The 19782-nt window shown below is 39.8% G+C and overlaps 3 protein-coding genes across 6 annotated transcripts; 2 read left to right on the top strand and 1 right to left on the bottom strand.

The window, feature by feature from the left end:
* The first annotated feature begins 2009 nt into the window (after nt 1-2009).
* On the top strand, nt 2010-8420 carry LOC118432430 (cingulin-like). Of its 3 annotated transcripts, none has more exons than XM_035844005.1 (11): nt 2010-2284; nt 2548-2664; nt 3361-3527; nt 4116-4192; nt 4606-4756; nt 5190-5235; nt 5675-5702; nt 5942-5985; nt 6222-6283; nt 6454-6528; nt 8340-8420. In XM_035844005.1, exons 1-11 carry the CDS (start codon nt 2116-2118, stop codon nt 8403-8405), a joined length of 1002 nt encoding a protein of 333 aa, XP_035699898.1. In that variant the 5' UTR covers nt 2010-2115; the 3' UTR covers nt 8406-8420. The 3 variants fall into 3 exon arrangements, with proteins under 3 accessions (XP_035699898.1, XP_035699906.1, XP_035699916.1); XM_035844013.1 differs by having other exon boundaries at nt 2011-2284; nt 2584-2664; XM_035844023.1 differs by lacking the exon at nt 2548-2664 and having other exon boundaries at nt 2011-2284.
* A 913-nt stretch (nt 8421-9333) lies between these two features.
* On the bottom strand, nt 9334-15155 carry LOC118432402 (tektin-2-like). Its single transcript, XM_035843960.1, has 8 exons — nt 15005-15155; nt 13008-13454; nt 11962-12032; nt 11692-11835; nt 11351-11465; nt 10978-11085; nt 10350-10573; nt 9334-10202 (listed from the first exon to the last, which is right to left on the bottom strand). Exons 2-8 carry the CDS (start codon nt 13422-13424, stop codon nt 9989-9991), a joined length of 1293 nt encoding a protein of 430 aa, XP_035699853.1. The 5' UTR covers nt 13425-13454; nt 15005-15155; the 3' UTR covers nt 9334-9988.
* An 84-nt stretch (nt 15156-15239) lies between these two features.
* On the top strand, nt 15240-19719 carry LOC118432410 (all-trans retinoic acid-induced differentiation factor-like). Of its 2 annotated transcripts, none has more exons than XM_035843972.1 (8): nt 15240-15408; nt 15901-16043; nt 16647-16727; nt 16892-16963; nt 17594-17715; nt 18159-18203; nt 18968-19023; nt 19204-19719. In XM_035843972.1, exons 1-8 carry the CDS (start codon nt 15280-15282, stop codon nt 19306-19308), a joined length of 753 nt encoding a protein of 250 aa, XP_035699865.1. In that variant the 5' UTR covers nt 15240-15279; the 3' UTR covers nt 19309-19719. The 2 variants fall into 2 exon arrangements, with proteins under 2 accessions (XP_035699865.1, XP_035699871.1); XM_035843978.1 differs by having other exon boundaries at nt 15268-15408; nt 15898-16043.
* Nucleotides 19720-19782: the final 63 nt, after the last annotated feature.

The following is a 19782-nucleotide window of genomic DNA, read 5'->3' as shown; positions in this document are numbered from 1 at the left end:
AAAGACAATAAATGGAATGTACGGAGAGAATTGACATTTCACCTTTTTTCATCCACACATCAAAAACAACATCTTCTTAGCTAATGAAAGGGTTGTCTTTGGTTTGAGAAGCTGTGTACATTGTAGCTTGGACTTACGTCAAGTAATGGGTCTGAAGAGAAAAGCAAAGACACTGCTAACATGTTTCCCTCACTGAGGTTGTTGTTACCATGGGTACAGGATCAGGAAAGACATACATGTACATGCATGTACAAGAGAAATGTAAACATGGAAATGCACTCACTGCCAGGGTTCTAGCTTTCTTCCTGTTCACCCTAAAGGAATAATACTGTCTATGTGTCTGTCTATAATGTGTCTGTCTTCTATCATATTTGCCACAATGATTATGCCACATTAAGTGTCGATAAAAGTCCCAAGTTGACGGACTTTTACCCAAGAAAAGCTCACGACTGGAGAGGATTTTAAGGACCCGTCGGCTCAAACTGCATGTGGTTGTGAATATTGGCTATGGGCAACAAATAACAAGTATTAGTAACTTGAGAAAAACAACAACAAAATAGCTTGAGAAACGAGCACTTGGTACGCAAAAACAACTCCGCTTATTGACAGTCTACTCATGTTTGATTTGATCGGGACTGGTCCACACAAAAAGCCTTGGTATAAAGTGATTTTGTATACAGGCTTGTTTTCACTTCCTGTGTTGCCTCGTACCGCCTGTAGGGGCCTACACACCTACAGACATCAGAAGAATTACACAAAGGCCATGTCATGATGTGCGCAGCTGCCCTGCTTTGTGATAATGGAACCGGTATTATTGTTAAACGTTCTGACATTTACATTACTTACGATCAGGAGTAGCACATCCCTAATTAATCCGGTAGGGATCGTATACGCCCACTTTAACCATAACCTTTCATATTTTTTAGAGTTCAAAGAGCATTTGAAAACAATGGACATCTTCCGTGAAATATCATGATCAAAAGATTCCTTGTCAATTTTCATTTTTGCCTTTGCCAAGAAGGCTATGTTTTCGGGTATTCCATTAGGTGATGGGGTTACATGTAGGTCAACAGCATGTAACTTGAGAAATTGTGGATGGAATTTTAAATTTGTGATTTTGGTAGGTTTGCAGCGGTTGTAGAAAGAAAGGGCAAGTTCGAAAACGGTGTAATTCGTGCATTCCTAGGACACTTTAGCGGGATTTGTTTTTTTGTGCGCTTCTTTGTGAATAGCATAACTCAAGAAGCTGTAAATGTATCTTCACGATAATGTGTAGGTGTGAAGCGATTATGAAGAGAAAGGCCAAGTGCGAAAGAAAATGATTTACCTGGCTATACCTACGGTGCTGTAGCTGGCTTTTGGTTGTGAATAAGATAACTAGACTGTGGATGGATCATGATATTTCGTAGGTAAAGACCTGCTGTGAAAAAGAGGGTCAACTTAGAAAATGGTTTACCTGGCCTACCGGGTCTGCAGCCGGACCTTTGTACGTAAGCGCATTTGTCTGTAAACAATCCCGAGATGGGTCCGAGATGTCGATGGACGTTCATTGATATTTGGTAGGTGGGTTGGAGTGGCGAAAAAGAAGGCCAAGATCAACATTGCTAAGAAGTGGGTTCTAGACGGTCAAACGTGGTATAATTGGAAATGTCTTTTGGTGGCTAGTTGTAATCTGAAAACCGTTTTCAAATCGGGTGCTTCCTTGCCGAGATATGACCTATTAAAGCACAACCCTAACCCTGCCAAAATCCAGAGCATGAAAAATCCGCTAGGAGTCGCTAAGACATTACCCGGTGTATCTCCTGTGGGATAGACTACTACATTTGCATATACAGGGGGATCCGTTTTCCCGTCTGAGTTTTCCAATTATTTATCTATCTACCCAAAGACAAACATGGCTAAAAGATATGATGTTTAATTAATTGTTATCATTTGCAAAGTAGCTCAAGTAATAATTTCTGTTAAGTATGACTTTACAATAAATATAATTGTGACTGACGAGAATGAACTATTCTTCTAACCTTTGACCTTAAGGCGGTTGGTTTTGAAAACGTGTTTACTAGAGCTGTGCTGTGGTTGGTCTTCCCTAGCATCTGTAGTTCGTGTTAGTAAAAAATGTCGGATAAAGAGAAAGCTCAGGCAGGTATCCCCCGCCCGGTTCGAGGTCTCCCTCGGCCCACCAGAGGCCTTCCCCGGCCCACAGCTCAGACTGGCGCCCGTGGTCCCGCTGTGAAGATTGCGTTCGGTCGGCGCCTGCCGATCAACAAGACAAAACCACGCCAAGGTACTCGGCTTGTGCTCTAGAAATAACGTTAATAGTAACGTTACAGACTCAGATATGTATTCAGGAATTATTGGAGCAACATAAATTTTCTAACACCACTCTATTCTGCTAGTTACCAATCTTTTAGTCTTAGTCTATTTAGCTAGTAAAGCCAGTATCCTTGTACTTGTAGTTGTATCAAGATAATTGTGATGACACATTGAACCCAGTGGCAGGATTATCATGGAGATTTTTAAATCAATTTCTATGATCATTTACCATAGAAACTTCTATGTTGATTGTTGTCCCCAACCTGTCAGATGAAGAAGAAAATGCAGATGACACTGCTTCAACAATTGACCTGGCTACACCCAGGCCCCTGGCTATCAAGAAGCCCACAGGTTCCCACAAAATTCATATTTTTGTACATGTGACACTGTCTTTTCGTCCTCAGATCACTAAAATGTAAAGAGCACAAAATTCACAAGTAATCATGTCCAAACAAAGGTAGCCTGGTAAGTTGGTAACCATACCATCGGGATCGAGCTCCTGGGTACTGTAGATACAGAAACTTTTGCGGTGGTTTAATGTTTGCGGTTTTCGCTGTGGCCGCTTCACTGCAAACATTTTCCATAGCAGTACTAGTAAGAGACTATGTAGTGCATGTTGCTACCGCAAACTTAAAACCACCGCGAAAAGTCTCTACCACGAACTTAGATGCATTTAATACAACTACACTTATCTCTGCAAATTGAATGCTGGGAGTGTTGCCAGTTCACCCAGGTGCATAGTCACATGCTGCGGAGTTTGTCTGTCTTGGTATCAATTACTATGCTCCCAGGATGGCAATGACATGTATTAGGAAGGTTGGCCAGAAAGATAGGTTGTCAGAAAAAGTAGGCTCAAAACAGGCTCGTCATATGACTGCTAGTAAATTTGACACATCTAACCTTTAGTCTAAGCTGGCCTATGATGAATGGTTACCAGGCTAAGTAACAACCTTATGTAAAGATTGTAATCCCCTCCCTCTATGCATGGAGTAGAGAAATGAAAATTACACAATACTGAGTGACTGAAACTCCTCTTCATCTTGACAGTGACGAGGGACAAGACCGTGAAGCGCCTGCGCAACAACAGCAGCTCCTCAAAAGAGTCTCCTACAGCAGGACTGGGTGCAAAAAGAGCTAACATAGATGAGGATAAGCTGACGGGCACAATCGTCAAGAAAAGCTACAAACTGAGACCAAAAGCCAAAAACCCAGTGGTAAGCTTGTAATTTGAATAGATGTTATGGTGCCTTTTTTTTCTCAACCTAAAAACTTAGGTGCACCATGTACAATGTAAGATAAGTAGCATCATAATATATGTCAGCAAAACTTTATTACAAATTTACCCTCACACCTCTTCAGAGCTTGACAATGACATCTTATAGACATATTTCAATAAGCATTTATAAGAAAAGTTTCAGTATTCTTTGTGACACTTCCATGTTAGAAATATCCTGTATACCAGTGTTCAACATTATCTTTTATTTTATGGCTAAGCCTAAAAAAATATCTAGGTGAACCAGTTACTTCCAGTCACAAATCTGGTGCACATTACAGGTCTAATCTTGCATGCATGTGCCCCAGGTACTTCCAGCCCTCTATGAGATCTGTTCAAGTTGGTATCACAAGACAGAGTTCAGCACTGATATAGGCTTACTAGTAGGCATGTACTATGATGTTGGCATAATTGTAGTGACTACCCAGACACTCCTTTGACATTAACACCAGTAAATGGAGAATTTAAATTAAACGAATCACATACAGTTATCACCGTGAGTTACCACTGAGTATCCCTGTCTCCACAGAATGGGATCTGCACTACAAACTTCAATCCAAAGGCAACCCTGAACTTTGGCGCCCTTACACTTACAGGCAAGAAGAGGTAACCTTTCTACAATAATTTCTTTCTCACTATTTGCCATTAGAATCCACTTATGAAAAGATAAGAACAACATGCAGTTACTTAGTAAGGATTTTAAGCAGTCTTGATATATCAAGGCCCTGTATTGGTAACAAAAACACAATAAATTGCAGTTCCATTTTCAGGAAGATCTTAAAATTCCACATGGTTGTGAATGTCTGATGAACATTGTTAGACATCTATTTTTAAAGAAATTAAAGATTGGCACCAGTCCTTCGATTTTGTTTCTTCATTTGGATGATTTCCGTCAGATATAAAAACACAAGATACCCTTGTAATTTACATTGTGTACAGTAGATCCCAGTCACATCATGTGATAGTGCAAGTACATGTACAGGAATATACTTCAAACCTTACCTTACCTCACATCTCAGCCTCCCTGAGAAGCAGCCAGGGGTGGAGAAGGAGAATGCTGTTCTGAAAGAGCTCAATGCTACCAAGAAGGAGCTCAACAAGGCCAAGGAGGAGCTAACAGTGGCCAAGGAGGAGCTAAAGGCGGCCAAGGAGGAACTAGAAGCAGCCAAGGTAAGTGAATTGTCATACTTCTCCACAAACCTTGAACATGCCAAGATATAAATTTGCATAGACTTTATTAGAGACAACATTAGTGTTTAGTCATGTCAGTTATACAAGAGGTTATGATGTGATGTAATCATACACAGGAGGTACAGTAGCAAGTCACATATCTGTGTATATGTATGTACTACTAGTATCGAAGTGCTGCATTAGAGAAACTAGTACTAGTACCAGTACACATTACCATGCTACATACATACATACATATTCATACTTGATTTTAACAAGTTGAAGCATTCACATATTGATAATCATTTAGCTACAGGTCCAAAATACATCAAAGATACTGCACCTGCATATAGAGTTGCTAGTACACTCAGTGTATAACTTTGTTGATTTATTTTCTTACATTCCCTGATTCTCTCCCTCTTACATTTACCAGGCAAGCAATGAGAAAGCCATGGATGCTGGAATGCATGAGTTAGAAGGTAAGTTGATAAAGATTTGCATTATCTTAGATGACTATGACTCAGGAGATTTCACTGCTGTATCTGACAAAGCCTTTACTAGTACGTGATTCATGAGACCTGATAAGTCTACCTTCTATTCCATTTACTATATAAAATTTGTTTTTACCTTACTTACATGCCAATTCATAGATTCATAGTTTTTGGTAAGGACCCTATTCCACCAGATAGCAATTGTGCTGTGACCTTCCTGCGACCTAGATTGGATCCAACCATTTCTGAATCTATCCAGTTGCTTGAGTAAATGTTATCTTGCAATCTGATTACCTGGATCATGTCTAACCTTCACAAACATACCCTTGAATTTGTAGAAGAGGACTGTTTTCAAGGGTCAACCAATTTTCAGTGATTACTCAGATTTTCTGTAAATGTATGCTAAATGCTTATCCTTTTACAACAGGAGAGGATCAGCAGGTGAAAAAGAGTCTGTAAGTTATGCTTTGGACTTCCAACTTTTCTCCCATGCTTGGATTTAGTGTATTGGAATACAGATTGTGTTATAACCAGTCATATGAAAATGTACTAGTAGTAGAATTTTGTTAATTTTTGTCCAGATACAACTATCATTTGTAAATCATGGTATTTTTCTACAAGTGTAGTAGCAATATTCTAACTTACCATCATGTACAATACATTTATACGATATTGTTTACCCTGTCCTTAATAGGGAAATGTGTGAGAGGAAACTAATGTCTCTGGATGTTGACCCAGGTATGTATGATTAGGGTTCACATAAATGCAGTGGCAAAAATTGTTAACTTTCCTTTCGCCATTAGATTCTATTATTGGGGGGTGTTGTTTTTAAGATTGTTGCTTAAGCACACCACCTGTCATCTGGACATTGTACTGCAGTGTACTTCTACAAGACTTCTTTGTCAGTTAAAGTGGCAAATGTATGACTAGTACTCATCATGAGATCTTGATTGTGATATTTTCCTACCCTGCAGTATCATTGGATACTTGGTTTGAACTGAAGGAGTCAAGAGACAAACAGCGGAAGGAGACAACAGTAAGCTATACCCTTAAGATATCTAAAAATGTGCTATACACTAATTTTTCTTGTATGATAATGATGTTTCTTGTCTGTTCAATCCAAACATTTGACATTTCCACTGATATCTGGACATAGCACACAGCGTCAGACCCTTTCTCATAGTTGACTGTTGGTTATTTTTGCAGGCCCGAGCCCGTGCCATGCACGAGAAATGGAAGCAAAATCGTGAGCAGGCATTGGAAACAAATAAGCAGCTACTGGTGAGTCTGATTGTTGTGGATCACATGGCACATTTTTACTTCTGTGTATGAAGGTTTGTTCGCTGTGTCTCTGGTTACTTATTTGAATGCAAAAGAGTGGCTGGTTTCTATGTTGGGGACACTGGCAAGAAGTCAGGTCAAAGAATCGGTTACTAGTCAGGGTTCGAAATACACATACTTAACTTGCAATTTGCAAGTAATTTTAGAGATTTGCATGTAAAAATATTCTGAACTTGCAATCTTGCATGTTGAAAATACCTGGCCTAAAGTAAAAATACTGAGGAATTAGAAACCCTACTCTTAGACAGAACGACACATGGACATCTTTCTTTTTCCTTCCTTGCTTGTCCCAGTAACATTCTCTAGTAACTTCACTAGATGTGATCAAAATTCTCCGATTCAAGCTAGCTTTTTTCGCGGCAACAGAGTAGCTGTAAAATGGCTTGAAACTTTTGCAATGTTTCCAAAATTACAGAAAGCCTGATAAATATTCAGGTACATGTGTATTTCAGATTTTAGCTTCTTAGGGGGCAATAACTGACAGTCAACCGGGAAAAACAACAGCAAAAACGTCAGCATGATGCGACAAGATGCAAGCGTAGTGGGGAGTGGGTACCAATTTTCCCAACATATCGCGCGGCCATGGTGCCTTCGTTTGTCTGACAGGAATTGTCACCAGTCGTCAAGATGTGTTAAAAATAATCAAATTTGGCTTTGCTGCAAACTTACATGCTGATTTGTGGATATCTTCCCAAAATGTTAAGTTCTGTCAATATTTTTATGCGCTGATTTCTGTCCATCAAAAATGACAGAATCAGCAAAATTCTTATCTGTCATTCACTCATTAGCAGCAAAATTCCGCTAAAGGACGGAATGATGGATGCTGGCTAGAACATTGCAGTATAGACTAGTTGTATTTTGCATGTAAATTTTTCAAATTGCATGTAAAATTTTTGCCAACTTGCAATTTTGCATGTAGCCAAAAAAAAGTATTTCGATCCCTGCTTGTAGTATCTTATTTCTCATCAATTTCCTGCTGTATGCATGTCTGTTGTAGCCTGGGTACCATCCGGATAGAAGTTCGCTCCTATGTTCGCTTCTGCTATCCGTCTGGAGACTTGCGCATTCAAACCGTTTGGTACTAACGTCCGTTAATGAGCGAATCAAGGAATGGGTTCTAGAGCACTCGTTCGATGACAACAGGCCCTCCCGCAAGCAGTCGGAGGGCTTGTCCGGTATTGGAACGCCTGTTCGAACGATCGCTTGAACCCATTCATTTATTCTCTCATATTTGGGAACCAATCAGCGTCTGCGTCCAAAATTTGGACGATTCCAGACGTAAAGATGGTCCGCGTTCCCAGACGGAAACACAGAGAAGCGACTGTATATAGTGTACAATGAACGTCAGAGCTAGAAGCGACGGTATATAGTATATGATGAACTCCGGAGCGAACTACTTTCCGTATGGTACCCAGGCTATGTCTGTTGCCCTTTGAAAGGTAATATTACAGCAGCGTATCATGAGCAAAATTGTGACTAATTGTGCAGAGTTGTCTAAAAGCACCAAATCTGGCAGACTGGTAGTTGAACATATCAGATATGCTGCCAGACTGCATTGAAAAAATGCATTAGACGGAATCAGTGAGAAATCTACAATAAATGTAATTTGTAAGAACTAAAAATGTTTCACAAAAGTGTGGGATCTTTGATTTCTTGTTTTATAACTGCATGCATTTATTTACCATGTTTGATGTCAATGAAATCATACTGAAAAGCTGTTGCTGAACTGAACCCAACTGTCGTTGCTGCAGGAACTGAGGGAGAAGTTGGAGAAGATCAGCAAAAGTGTGTGCAAGTCAGAGGACAAAAAAGCTTAAGATACTATAAGAGAGTAAAAACTATTTTCTAGATAAACTTGTATCAAAACTTGTTTATAACTTATGTTACTAAATTATAATCAAAAGTATTTTGATTATAATTTATACCAGCATGATCAGCAGAGAGAATTTTTTGACTGGGATTTTTCAACTTGGATTATGTGACAGTATGGGTGGTCAGATCTAAACTCATGAAATCTCTGGATATGCTACAGATTTAATTTGCTTACAATGTATGATATCATATATATATCGTATATTGAATGTGCATCAACAAAACTTGCACATCGAAGTCTCTCTTAAGCTGAAATTACTAGTATTATGTCTCACCTTCCTAATAAACTTTGCTTGCTTGCTTGTAAACCTGAAGCTATCCTCATTTTGGTTCTGCATTTTGATGCTGTGGTTTTTGCTCAGAAATGGGCAGTTTCTGTTGTAGCCCATTGGAATAGATCTAAACCTTGTATGACGTTGTCCATGCAAGTTCTCAAACACAATTGCATGTGTACAGTCAAACATGTACAAGTGACTGCCTTTACATGTGTATATGGACCACCTTTTGGTTGTCCCTTACTAGTAGATATATGTAGTTTTTCCATTGACATTGTACTTTGTATAGTATCTTTTCTATAGTGACCACCTGTCCACATACAGCAGGATTTTCTCAGGTCATTCTCGTGAGTGGTCTTCTTGGGCAATTTTGACAGTGGTTAGATATCATTTTAATTATGTCAGATCAGTGTTCTCGCTAGGATTTTTTCACAGTGTAGGGGCAGGGGTCTGCCAAAGTGCCTGTGTGATAATCCAAAATATCATTTGATCACGAAGGCCAAAAATTATCGCAGCTCAGGTATGACATATGTTTTCTAATACGAAGTATTCTACCAAGTAAAAAAACTGTCAAAAGAGTAGACACAACACACTTTGATTGAAGTGCAGGCACATTTAATTCCCATTCACGCTGAGCATCTCTAATATGTTACAATGGACAGTGAGCTAGAATTCTATGTTGTGATGCTGTAAGTGTCATTATGTAATATACACATGAAGAAAAATTGTCAAAAAATTTATCAGAATTGTCAGTCTTCTTAAATGTATACAAAACCCATCCATATCGTCATTCTCAAATGTAACCATAATACAGTGTAGATAGATCCAAACCAGCCACACTTAAGTCCATTCTTTGTTTCACACCACGTTTAAGTTATCCAGTTGGTCTTTATGTACATACATTGTGGTCACAATAATGCATTTTGTACTAGTACATAAACTTAAAAATACAAAGTGATCGTATGTTTTTTTCTATAAAAGACATTGCCATGGAGACTTTGACAATGATTAAATACTTTGGCCTTTTGAAATTCACATGTACCATCTACAGTTGTTGCCACAGTAAAATACTGCTTTCAAATTAATGCTAAGATAAAGTGGAGACACAACTAACAAAAGCAGGTTTTTGGTCTAGTAAAGGTATTTTGAAATGCAACCAGGCATTCTCTCATTTTTCCTGTAATGCCAATACTGGGGATATCTTTTCAAAGACATGAAGTGGTTTAATTTAGGACTAAATCTAGTGAATTCTTTTACGCCATGTCTAGCTGTCTGCTCTTGATGGGTGAGAGGGCACGGTTAGTTGTGCGGTTGAAGGAATCTCCTGTCTTGATGGAGTCGGGGACGTTAGAGGTCAGCTTCTGGCGGACGTCCATGCAGCGGTTGTCCAGTGTGAGGGAGTTGGTCTTGCAGGCCAGATCCTCCTCGATACGGTACAGGTTACGATACAGACCGTCACGGGCTTTGCTAGAATGAGATAAAATATAACATTTACTTGAAGGCTTTCACAAGTTCCATCATTTCAACTTTAATCTGATGGTACAACTACTGTTGACTAGGCCTAGGGACAAAAATGAAATGTCATGTTTCCTGGAAAAAATCTGTTCAACTTACTGTGCAGTGGCCAGTTTTTCCTTCAGTGCGGCGATGGACCCTTCAATCTGCTGCACCTCGTCAGTCAGCCCGTACTGCGGCTGATCCCGGCAGAGCTCCACGTTCGGTCGGTAGGTACGGGTCTCCAGGCGGGTGTGAGCTAACTTCAGTGGGTTGCGCTTGGCACGGATGGACTCCTCTAGGTTACGGATATCCGCCTCCATCTCAGCTATCTCTTCCTTTGTCTGCGATAGAGAAGAATTGAGTTATGGTGATGGGTTGGTTTCTTGGTTTACAAACAGAATTTATTTCAAACTATATTTCTTTAAAATTTGGACTGTACATGTTTATGCCTTTCAGAAAGTGTCTGATTGAAAAATATTCTATTGACTTTATCTATTTCTTATTTATTTGACTTTCCATATTTAAAAACAAAACTCAGGAACCGACAACGGAAACAACGTTCCTCTATGAAACCGGTTCCTCAAATTCAAAGAAACCAATTACGTAATTAGAAATGAAACGAATGTATGATGCAACTATGGGCTTTCTTTGCCATGAATACAGCTAAATCTATGATTCCTGTGAATGAAGACATGTAAATTTTACACGTAACTGTGACACAAAATTCCATCTCATGTATACTTACATTCTTCTGCTGCCACTCCAGCTCCTTCTTTGCCTGGTCAGTCTCGTGAATCCTCTTGCGGAAGGCAAACTCTGAGGCATTACGCTGGGCCTCCAGGTCGTTGGCAGTCTAAGGAACGAAGGAAATTTTTTTACGTGTTGGCGGCACACTTTAAGAGTAGCAAGATGCATTGTGAGTCATATGTCAAAGCTCCTAACTTGTTAACAGTTCTTGTCTAGACCATGCCTGATACATGTCCGGACAAGTTTTGTTAATATCTCAGCCTCTCGGGTGCTTCAACTTTCCCACTATATTTCCCACTGTGCACGAGCAGTTAAACTATCAAAAAGCTTATTGGTCAAAACCATTGGGAACAACTGGTTATTGTGTTCACCTGTTCGAGTGTGGCCTGCATGGCCTCCCTGAGCCTGTTGGAAGCCCTCATCTCAGCCTCAGCACGGTCCTTATTGTACTGGCTAAACTTGTCCCACTCCTGGGGTGTAGTGCTCCTGAAATCACATTTAAAAACGCCGTAAGAAAAGATGCAAAGTGATTGTGACAACATGCATAAACATTCTGGATTCTCTGATGATTCCTTGAGGTTCTAAGTAAAGAGCTTTAATAGACTTCTTTACAAGATAGAAATCTCACAAGCTTCATTGACACAAAACAACATGGCAATACATTTTGGAATGTTTAAAAGAAAAGAAATTGCAAAGACAAAGCACTACACACCCTTTTGGCACTCTGGTGGGGTTAGGTTTGAAGGAGATGCCGGGAGAGTCATTGGTGAGGTGGTAGACCTCCTGGTCAATCCCTAGAGCCTCAGACTTGTCCCTCAAGTCTGCATGGAGCTGCTGACGAGCCTCCTGCAGAAGACTGGAGAAACAAAAAGGTTAGGATGCTGGCGTTTAATTCATACACTGATAAAGTTGATATTATACAAATTCCATACTTGTTTTGAACAAGCAAACAAAGTGATAAACAAAATGATTGACAGCTCACCATATTTGCTCGAAGGCCTCATCAATCTTCTGTTTCAGTGCCTTCTTGATACCTTCAATCACTTCCACTTCCTGTTAGAGAGAATAAATGGAAAGAAAATTAAACATAAAATGCATTAGAGTCCATTCCAAGACACCATGAGGGTTTTTAGGCGATATTTATAATTAGTCTAAATTATTTTGAATAAAAGAATATCTGAGCCACAATAATTAAATTATTTTCAAAAAATTGACTAAGAAAATACTCATTTATTTGAATTTCTTTGAATATTTTAGAAACATTTTGAAAGTAACTGTACAAAAATATCTTTATTCAGAATAATTGTGAAACCTCTCTGTGATTATTTCACATTTACAAATATTTACAAAAAATGGTAAACCTGGCCAAATGGTAGAATTAGTTTATTGCCCCCATAAAAGTAAGCCCTATTGTTGCATCTGTATATTTTTAGACTTCACTGTTGGGCACTGGTGGATCCTTTGTGGTGGGCCATTGTTGCATGGCACCCAACCATACTTTGCAAGGATATGTGAATTGCTATCTTCCCAGCCCACCGAACCATTTACAAAAAATGGTAGAAAATGGTAGAAAATGGTAAATAATGGTAGAATGCTGTTATCATTATTTAGAAACCATTAGAAGTATCAAATTTCACACCATGAATATTTCCAAAGTTTTACAGGACCAGGGAAATATTTATAAAGTTGAAACAGTGTTAAAAATATTTCTTAAGTATCAAATGTCCTAGACATATAATTACAAAACTTTAAAATCAATTCTAAACAATGGCAACAAACATCCGCATGGTGTCTTGGAATGGACTCTATACATTTGATTTGATAAAAGCACACGAATTTTGTCCTGTTTGACTAAAAGTTAAACAATGGAGAAAGTATTCTGAATCAACACAGTTTACACAGATGTATTTTTAGTGTATTACAAATAAACAAAAATGCTCGCTATTTCCTAAAGACATAATGATATAGCAACTTAGCAACATTGGTTGCATCCACACCTTACACTAGTATGAGGCTGTGCAAACCTACCTTGTGAAGCTCTGCCTCTACGTTGTCCCTGACAACATCGATGTCTCGTCTTCCCTCCCTCAGAGTCAGGTTCTCAATTGCAACATCGAGGGGCAGTGCCTTGGCCTGGAGAGAATGCTCTGTCTCCAACTTCATCCTCTCCAGAGCATCGATCTCTGCATCACAGTCTCTAAGGGTCTTCTCCAGGGTCTGCTTCCATTGGTCGATGTCGCGACACCTATCAGACAGACGCGTGTTGTTGTCGTACTGGTCCCACCTCGTCTGGTTGTCGGTCTCGTTGCGGAGGTTGCGCGCCTCCTGGCGGATCTGGTGCGAGGCATCGCGTTGTCTCTCAGCATTTGTAGAGATGGTGAAGTTGGAGGTGAACCAATCAGGAGGGTTGTACCGTGTCACTGGCTTCTGACTCAGGGTAGCCATGGCTTCAGAATTCTGTTTTCAAATAGCAGCCTGGGTAAAACATCATGATGCTGATGGTCAGTGCGGGGAAATCAACTACAGTTAGACCATAGCATGTCCAGGACAAAACATACAAAAACTCACCAGGGGACCAAAATCAACTACCTTCACCTTTGTCTCCCCAACACCTATGCACATACATATTTTTCATGGAGGTAATAAGACCTAACACAGAATCAAGTAATGAAAGCCTAGTGGGAAAAACAACAAAATTACTCCATTGATTTTGTAGATATATTTTTATCTTTTGCCATCAGTCATTCCTTCCAGCTGATCTGGGTGAACCACTAAATGCTTGTAATGTAATTAGGGTATCCAGGCAGACAAGGCAAAACATTCAGCATTTGGTAATATGTTTCCAAAACAACTCATTGACAAACAACAGAAAACATGCAGCACAGCAAACATTGTAGGTCTACCTTAATATGGACAACTTCTCGTATTTCATCTGGTTTGGCCACCTTTGGGAGGACAATGGTACTTGCATGCTTCAAATCCTGACTGGTGTCTTGTTTTACTTTAGGACACATTATATGGGAGTAATCTCAGTAGATACCAACTGGATACAATAAACCAAGTGTCTAGCTACGTGTCCAGCGGATACCAATATCCAGGGAAATTCAATGACAGGTTTTCTTTTTGATGCAGTATTTTGGTAGTCTGGAAACAAAGGCTAGGATAAGATGATGAGACAACTAAATAAACAGCGAGGGTGTAGTGATCCTTGGTGACCTGTAGGCTTGTAGCTGGGACCCTTGTCTGTCAATGTTTACCAAATAAAACATCTGTAAACGGAGCACCCTTCTCTAGAATGTTTTCTAAATCCAGATCCAAAAACCACCAAGTGTTCGGCAAACTCTCACCACCTGCGGGCTGAGTAGGGCGTGAAGCGAGTGTTTGGAGTCTTTAGGTTTTGACAGCATGTTATGTCTGACTACTAGTACCTATCGTCTGGGCAACAAATAAAACAACGATAAAACAAAGCTTTGCTTCGGAAATGATACCAAAACATTTCACCGTGGACATCCTTGGCCATGAAATAGAAAACAACAATAACACATCGTTTTTGTAAGGTAGCTATGGCCTTAAAAGAGCCTATACCATACAAGACAGGAAAGCCACGGGTATGCTTGACAACGTTTCAACCTTTCGGTGCCATCACAGGAGGTACGTGGCAACATCAGCTCGCGATCGTGGTTTGTAGAAGAAGAACTCCACTACAAAAGCCCAATTCGTTAACTCTCTGCCATCAGAAAGAAACAATTTGAAACAACCCACTTTCTTTGTACGGAAAGGACCAAATAATTCATGCGTTGGATGAAATATCAACGAAGAGTTTTAGGTAATCGTAGACCGACAGCAAGCTGTTGTGGAAACATGCAACAAGGTAGGTAGGCACCGGCTACAGCTACACCCCTCTCGGCCTCAGGAAAAGAATCACCGGCAAGGTACTAGATCCTCTTGGCTGGCAATTTTTTGCTGTACCATAAAAGAAGTAAGTAATCAAGAGCCTCTCTATCCCAGAAAATAGTGGAACCCACCTGGTAAAGCGGTCCTCTGCCGGTTTCAATGAGCGCAAACTGTTTGTGTGCTGCAGTGCCTAAACAAGGGCAGTTAGCGTCTCCGTTACTAAGGAATACAGGAGGGGGATTCCTGGCCTTATCAGAAACGTGCTGTGATTGGTTTACGCGAGAAGACCTACCAATCACAATCGCTGTTTTATATTCTGCTTGGTTACCAGTTACTATGGAGATGGAAACAAGAGACGATACAGTCCCATCATGCACCAAATCTCGTTAGGGCCAAATCTCACGAGATGTGTGCAAAGGACGAGACTAGCAGACCAAAGATGGCGAAACCCGGAAGAAGTTTCACCACATTGTTGTTTTTTGTTTGTTGTCTATTGTGTTTGTTGTTGACACGAGGACAGAAAGATGAGAGAATGGTCAGTGAGAGGATGATTATATCAACATGCTTATCTGTGGCTCAGAAACCTATGTTGTTGAAAGATGTTAACGTTATGCCTTGTTGCAGGACGTAGGACATGACATTTATTTTTGCCACATATCAAAGATTTGATTGAGAGAAAGCCTTGGAGTTTTGAAAGTTGAGGTGTTGTTTGTCAACTGATATGAATTTGATGCAGGCCTGGCACGAATACATAAATAACAGTTGTCATTTGGGCCCCTCCAATCGCATAAAAAGTGCATCGCTAAAAAGCAGTACTTGAAATATCACCAAAACAATTCAATTGCATTGCATTTCAAAGGCAAAGGACCCTAGGTTGTTAACAGTTTGATTTGCATAGCAATGACCAGACATATTTTGTTTATGTCTCTGGGGCCTTCACCTTTGACATATTACCCACAATTCCAGTCACCGTGCATGCATTCTTGGAAGTGTGAGTGAGCTTATCAACGTTTTGATTTTACTTTAGTCCATCTGTCATCTGAGTTCTTGTGGCAGCCCCCTGGCCGATGATGGTAAGGTGTACGGGATGTGTCAGGGCAGACATGGACTACAGGTGTGGGGAAGGTGCTGTGTCAATGTGACGGAAAACACTCACAACTTCACTGTTGGGTAAGATTTGTATATAGGTAGCAATTGATGTGAAAATTTGCCATGTAATGTTTACTCAAGCAACTGGATATGATTTGAGAATTGGTCCGACATTTCTTTCTGTGACACTTGTTGTGGTAGGTAAAGTAAACTCATGGGCAACAGATCAGGAGACATCTAAAGGGACATGAATGCCCGTTATTGTAAAACAGATCAGCTGTCGTAATTCTACACAATCTGTACTCACCGTAGCCGGACTGCTCAAGTGGATAGTGGTTGGTTGGTTGGATAGTTTGTGCACACGTGCAGGGGTCGGTTACATAGCAAGTCCTCCATATGCTACCTCTAAGGACCCAGGTAATTCTAAGGTATTGTGTAATTAGTGCCTGAATTTAGTGTAAAGCAAAGGCAGCATACTGACTTTATCGTAAGACACAGCAACCGACATCCTGCATTTTGCCTAAAGCATTGACAGACCCCCTTCAGGGGTTGTCACCAGTTAGCATGTTAAATGTATGACTCACAAGTCTCAAAATGTGATAACATCAAAAGCAATCATGACAGCTGTATTTGAACATGATGTTGTGTTACAACTGAATCCTGACTTTTCATATGTCTGAATAGGTTGGACCTTAGTGGATGCAACATCCATGATGAATTCTTCCAGGAGTCACCTCTTCTCACACTAACACATCTTCAAGCACTGTGAGTATAGCTGCCTGTGCTTCCACAAGGATGGCTTGGGTTATTATATTGTTTTACAAAACTTCTTTTGATATTTTCATGTCTGTACTTTTGTGTCAACTTCAACATTCAAGAAGACACTAACTTGTATCCATCACTAAGACGCTGTTAATTTTGTAATTCAGGGTGCTCGACAACAACCCAATTACTGTGCTATCAAGTGAAGCTGTTGCTGGTCTGACAGAGCTTAATTACATGTAAGTAACTATGCAGAGGCAAGCTACATTTGAATTCAGATAGTCGCTTTTTCAGTGTACTTGACAAGGATGCTTTATTTTGAACAAACAACCCAGTTACGTAGTGCTTATTCACCTGGGTTTGTTAATAGAATCAACCTTTTCAACCTATCTTGCAGCTATATTTGTGACCTAAAATGAGTCAGACAGATGTACCTCAGTCTGTGAAAACAAGAGATATTAGTTTCTGCCTGTTTGTCTTGGTGTGTGTCTGTAGTTCTTTAACTATTTGATGTGAGTTGTATCCAGAGACTGGCAGCATGGGGTTGATTTGACCTGGGTCCAAAGTCCCAGGAGGCTTGCAGGGAAAATAGCATACTACAGAATAAGCAAGAAATTCACGATAAAGATTGAAACAAGAAATTCACAAAAATTTTCAATATTTCAAGGAGGTATGAGATGTTCTATTTGTTGGAATGTCTTTTTTATCTGTCCCTCCTTGAGTCTGTACAATTGTTCATTTATTGACCTTTTATGTGACAAAAAGAAAGTCTCATACGTCTTTCATGGCAGGACATAAGTTTAGTGAGATTTAGTTTTTTTGTAACATTTATGTTGAACTCATCTTTTTGTTATGCTATGCCCCTGTAGATCTGTACCGACCCATTCCAACTGTTCTTGCCCCGGAGGTGAGGAGGCTTGGAACCACCTCATCAGATCAGTCAACACAACATTGTGTTTGAAACAGACTTCCACATGTACAAGATACAATGGTAATATCCATGCTAAATACTCCATGCTAAAGTTAAAACATTAGATATATAGATAGATAGGCCTAATGTTCATTAAGTTATGGTGGTTGCAAGTCTATTACTTTATTCCACTATTATTTATCAGAGTTCCTCTCGCCATTATCTGCTATGTAGCGAAAGTAGTGAACATTTTACAAAGCACATTTTTCTTTGACATCTCGATTTCTTGTCTTTTGAATTATATTTTTATAGCCTGATTAAATCTCGCTTATAGCAGCCTGCCAAATATCGACCAGCCTCTCTGTAGGGAGGGGCCAGTTACAACCCCGGACAGCAGAGTTGTTACACACTACAATGTAAAACATCTTTCACAACATTGTTATATCATGGGTAAAAAAAAAAAATCAAATTTTCGTTGTTGTGCAAGGGGGGATCTAACCAGTACTGTTCTGTTTGTCCCTCAGAGGCCTGTCCTGCATCAAGTTCTCATTGTGTAGAGGATGGACCAGGTCAGTACATGAAAAAAAAATGATGATTTTCTTTTGTATTGCCCTACACTCTGCACAACATACCATGAATTGGAAATGGTGTCTGTGGGGCCTCTTCTGAAACAGTCCAACACTACCTACTACATTGCCCCCTGTACTCTGAGCAGCGTAGCAAACTCACCACCGTTGAATGCCTTGTACGACAACGGCCTACTGTTTCACTACTGCTCCACGGCTCACCTGACCATGACTCTGTCATCAATAGACAGCTTTCAGAAGCACTGTGTGTGTACATGATATCTACCAAAAGATTCTCTTCCAGCCATGCCACTGTCTAGTAAATTTTAGCTAGTCAGGCATAAGTGTTAGCTTTACCTGCTTTTATTACCTGCTTTTATTGCAACAACTATTCTATTCTATTACTGTATATACATGTTCATCTTGTATTGTATATTTATATGTCTGTGGCCACGATACCAGCCATGCTGCCTAGTGCTCACAGTGTATTGTCTTGTTACAACCTGAATAAAGAAAGAAAGAATTGGAAAGGTTCCCTCAACTTTCAAATCTTGTCGTTTTGGTCGTTTTAATATAGACATATTGTCACATCTCATGGCATAGTATGGCAACGTGGTTCAGTGGAATACTTTCTGATTGCTGTTGTGGTCTTTTCTGGCATGGACCAAAGAAATTGCACAGTGCTGTCTTTGTGATTAGATTACATACATTTGTATGTGTATACTGACATGATTACATTGAAACTTCCAATGTTGTTTTTTCTTCAGGTTTATTCCTCTGCCTCTGTAAGGAGGGATATCATGGATATAAATGTCTAAGACAGGTATGTATCATTTGTCTACATGAATGTGCCCAATGGAGTAGCCACAAGCCTCAATTCTTTTCAAGAGATCTTTTGAAGCCTCCAAAGGCCATTCAACTTTTCAGCCTCTTTCATAAACTTGTTAAAATGCATGTCATTGGGATGGATGTTTGATGTCTTTTCTTTGTCATTCCCCTTCAGGGCACTTTTCCAATGTCAGCCTTCCTGGCAGGACTCGGGAGCAGCACTGTCATACTGGCAGCTGTTCTGTGGGTGCTACTGAGACGACATGTGAAGACTGCATGAGCTGTACTCTAATTACTAATAGTAGCAGTGCATCACTTTCATCCTTGGTCATTGTATGACTTCAATGTCATGAGATGTTAGAGCAGGCTGTGACAAAACCAAAGACACCATTTTGCGTAATATACAGCTGAATTTTGTATGACACGTACAGCTGTCCAAAGAATGCTCTAAGTTTGCTATTGTATGGCAATCTTTACCATCCTAAGCCAAAAATGTTTCCCTGTGGAAAATTTGTGGTACATCATACATGTATGTTCAAAATGTATCTTTTGCACTGAATATTGTAATACAATGTACAGTGAAAATTCCTTGCTTTTTTACTAGCTAGTACTAGTAATATACTAAATCCAATAGTGTTCATCATAATGCCCTTCCCACTGTTAATAAAAGTGAAGAATTCTAAGAGCATGACACTGACCTGTTCAATGTGTTGTTGCATTTATGGCAGTGAGTGCAGTTTATGTTTTTTCGTAA

This window comes from Branchiostoma floridae, chromosome 2, assembly GCF_000003815.2.
Source record: "Branchiostoma floridae strain S238N-H82 chromosome 2, Bfl_VNyyK, whole genome shotgun sequence".
Classification (NCBI taxonomy): Eukaryota; Metazoa; Chordata; class Leptocardii; order Amphioxiformes; family Branchiostomatidae; genus Branchiostoma; species Branchiostoma floridae.
This window is presented reverse-complemented; position numbering and strand designations above follow the sequence as displayed.

Bases quoted from the DNA above. Each gene is read 5' to 3' on its own strand.
- LOC118432430 (XM_035844005.1), top strand. From the start codon at position 2,116: ATGTCGGATAAAGAGAAAGCTCAGGCAGGTATCCCCCGCCCGGTTCGA. The intron at 4,757-5,189 runs GTAAGTGAATTG...TACATTTACCAG, and splicing joins AGGAACTAGAAGCAGCCAAG to GCAAGCAATGAGAAAGCCAT. The intron at 6,529-8,339 runs GTGAGTCTGATT...TCGTTGCTGCAG, and splicing joins AAACAAATAAGCAGCTACTG to GAACTGAGGGAGAAGTTGGA.
- LOC118432402 (XM_035843960.1), bottom strand. From the start codon at position 13,424: ATGGCTACCCTGAGTCAGAAGCCAGTGACACGGTACAACCCTCCTGAT. The intron at 12,033-13,007 runs GTAGGTTTGCAC...TCTCTCTAACAG, and splicing joins TAGAGGCAGAGCTTCACAAG to GAAGTGGAAGTGATTGAAGG. The intron at 11,086-11,350 runs GTGAACACAATA...TTCGTTCCTTAG, and splicing joins TGCAGGCCACACTCGAACAG to ACTGCCAACGACCTGGAGGC.
- LOC118432410 (XM_035843972.1), top strand. From the start codon at position 15,280: ATGTGTGCAAAGGACGAGACTAGCAGACCAAAGATGGCGAAACCCGGA. The intron at 17,716-18,158 runs GTAATATCCATG...TTTGTCCCTCAG, and splicing joins CACATGTACAAGATACAATG to AGGCCTGTCCTGCATCAAGT. The intron at 18,204-18,967 runs GTCAGTACATGA...TTTTTTCTTCAG, and splicing joins TTGTGTAGAGGATGGACCAG to GTTTATTCCTCTGCCTCTGT.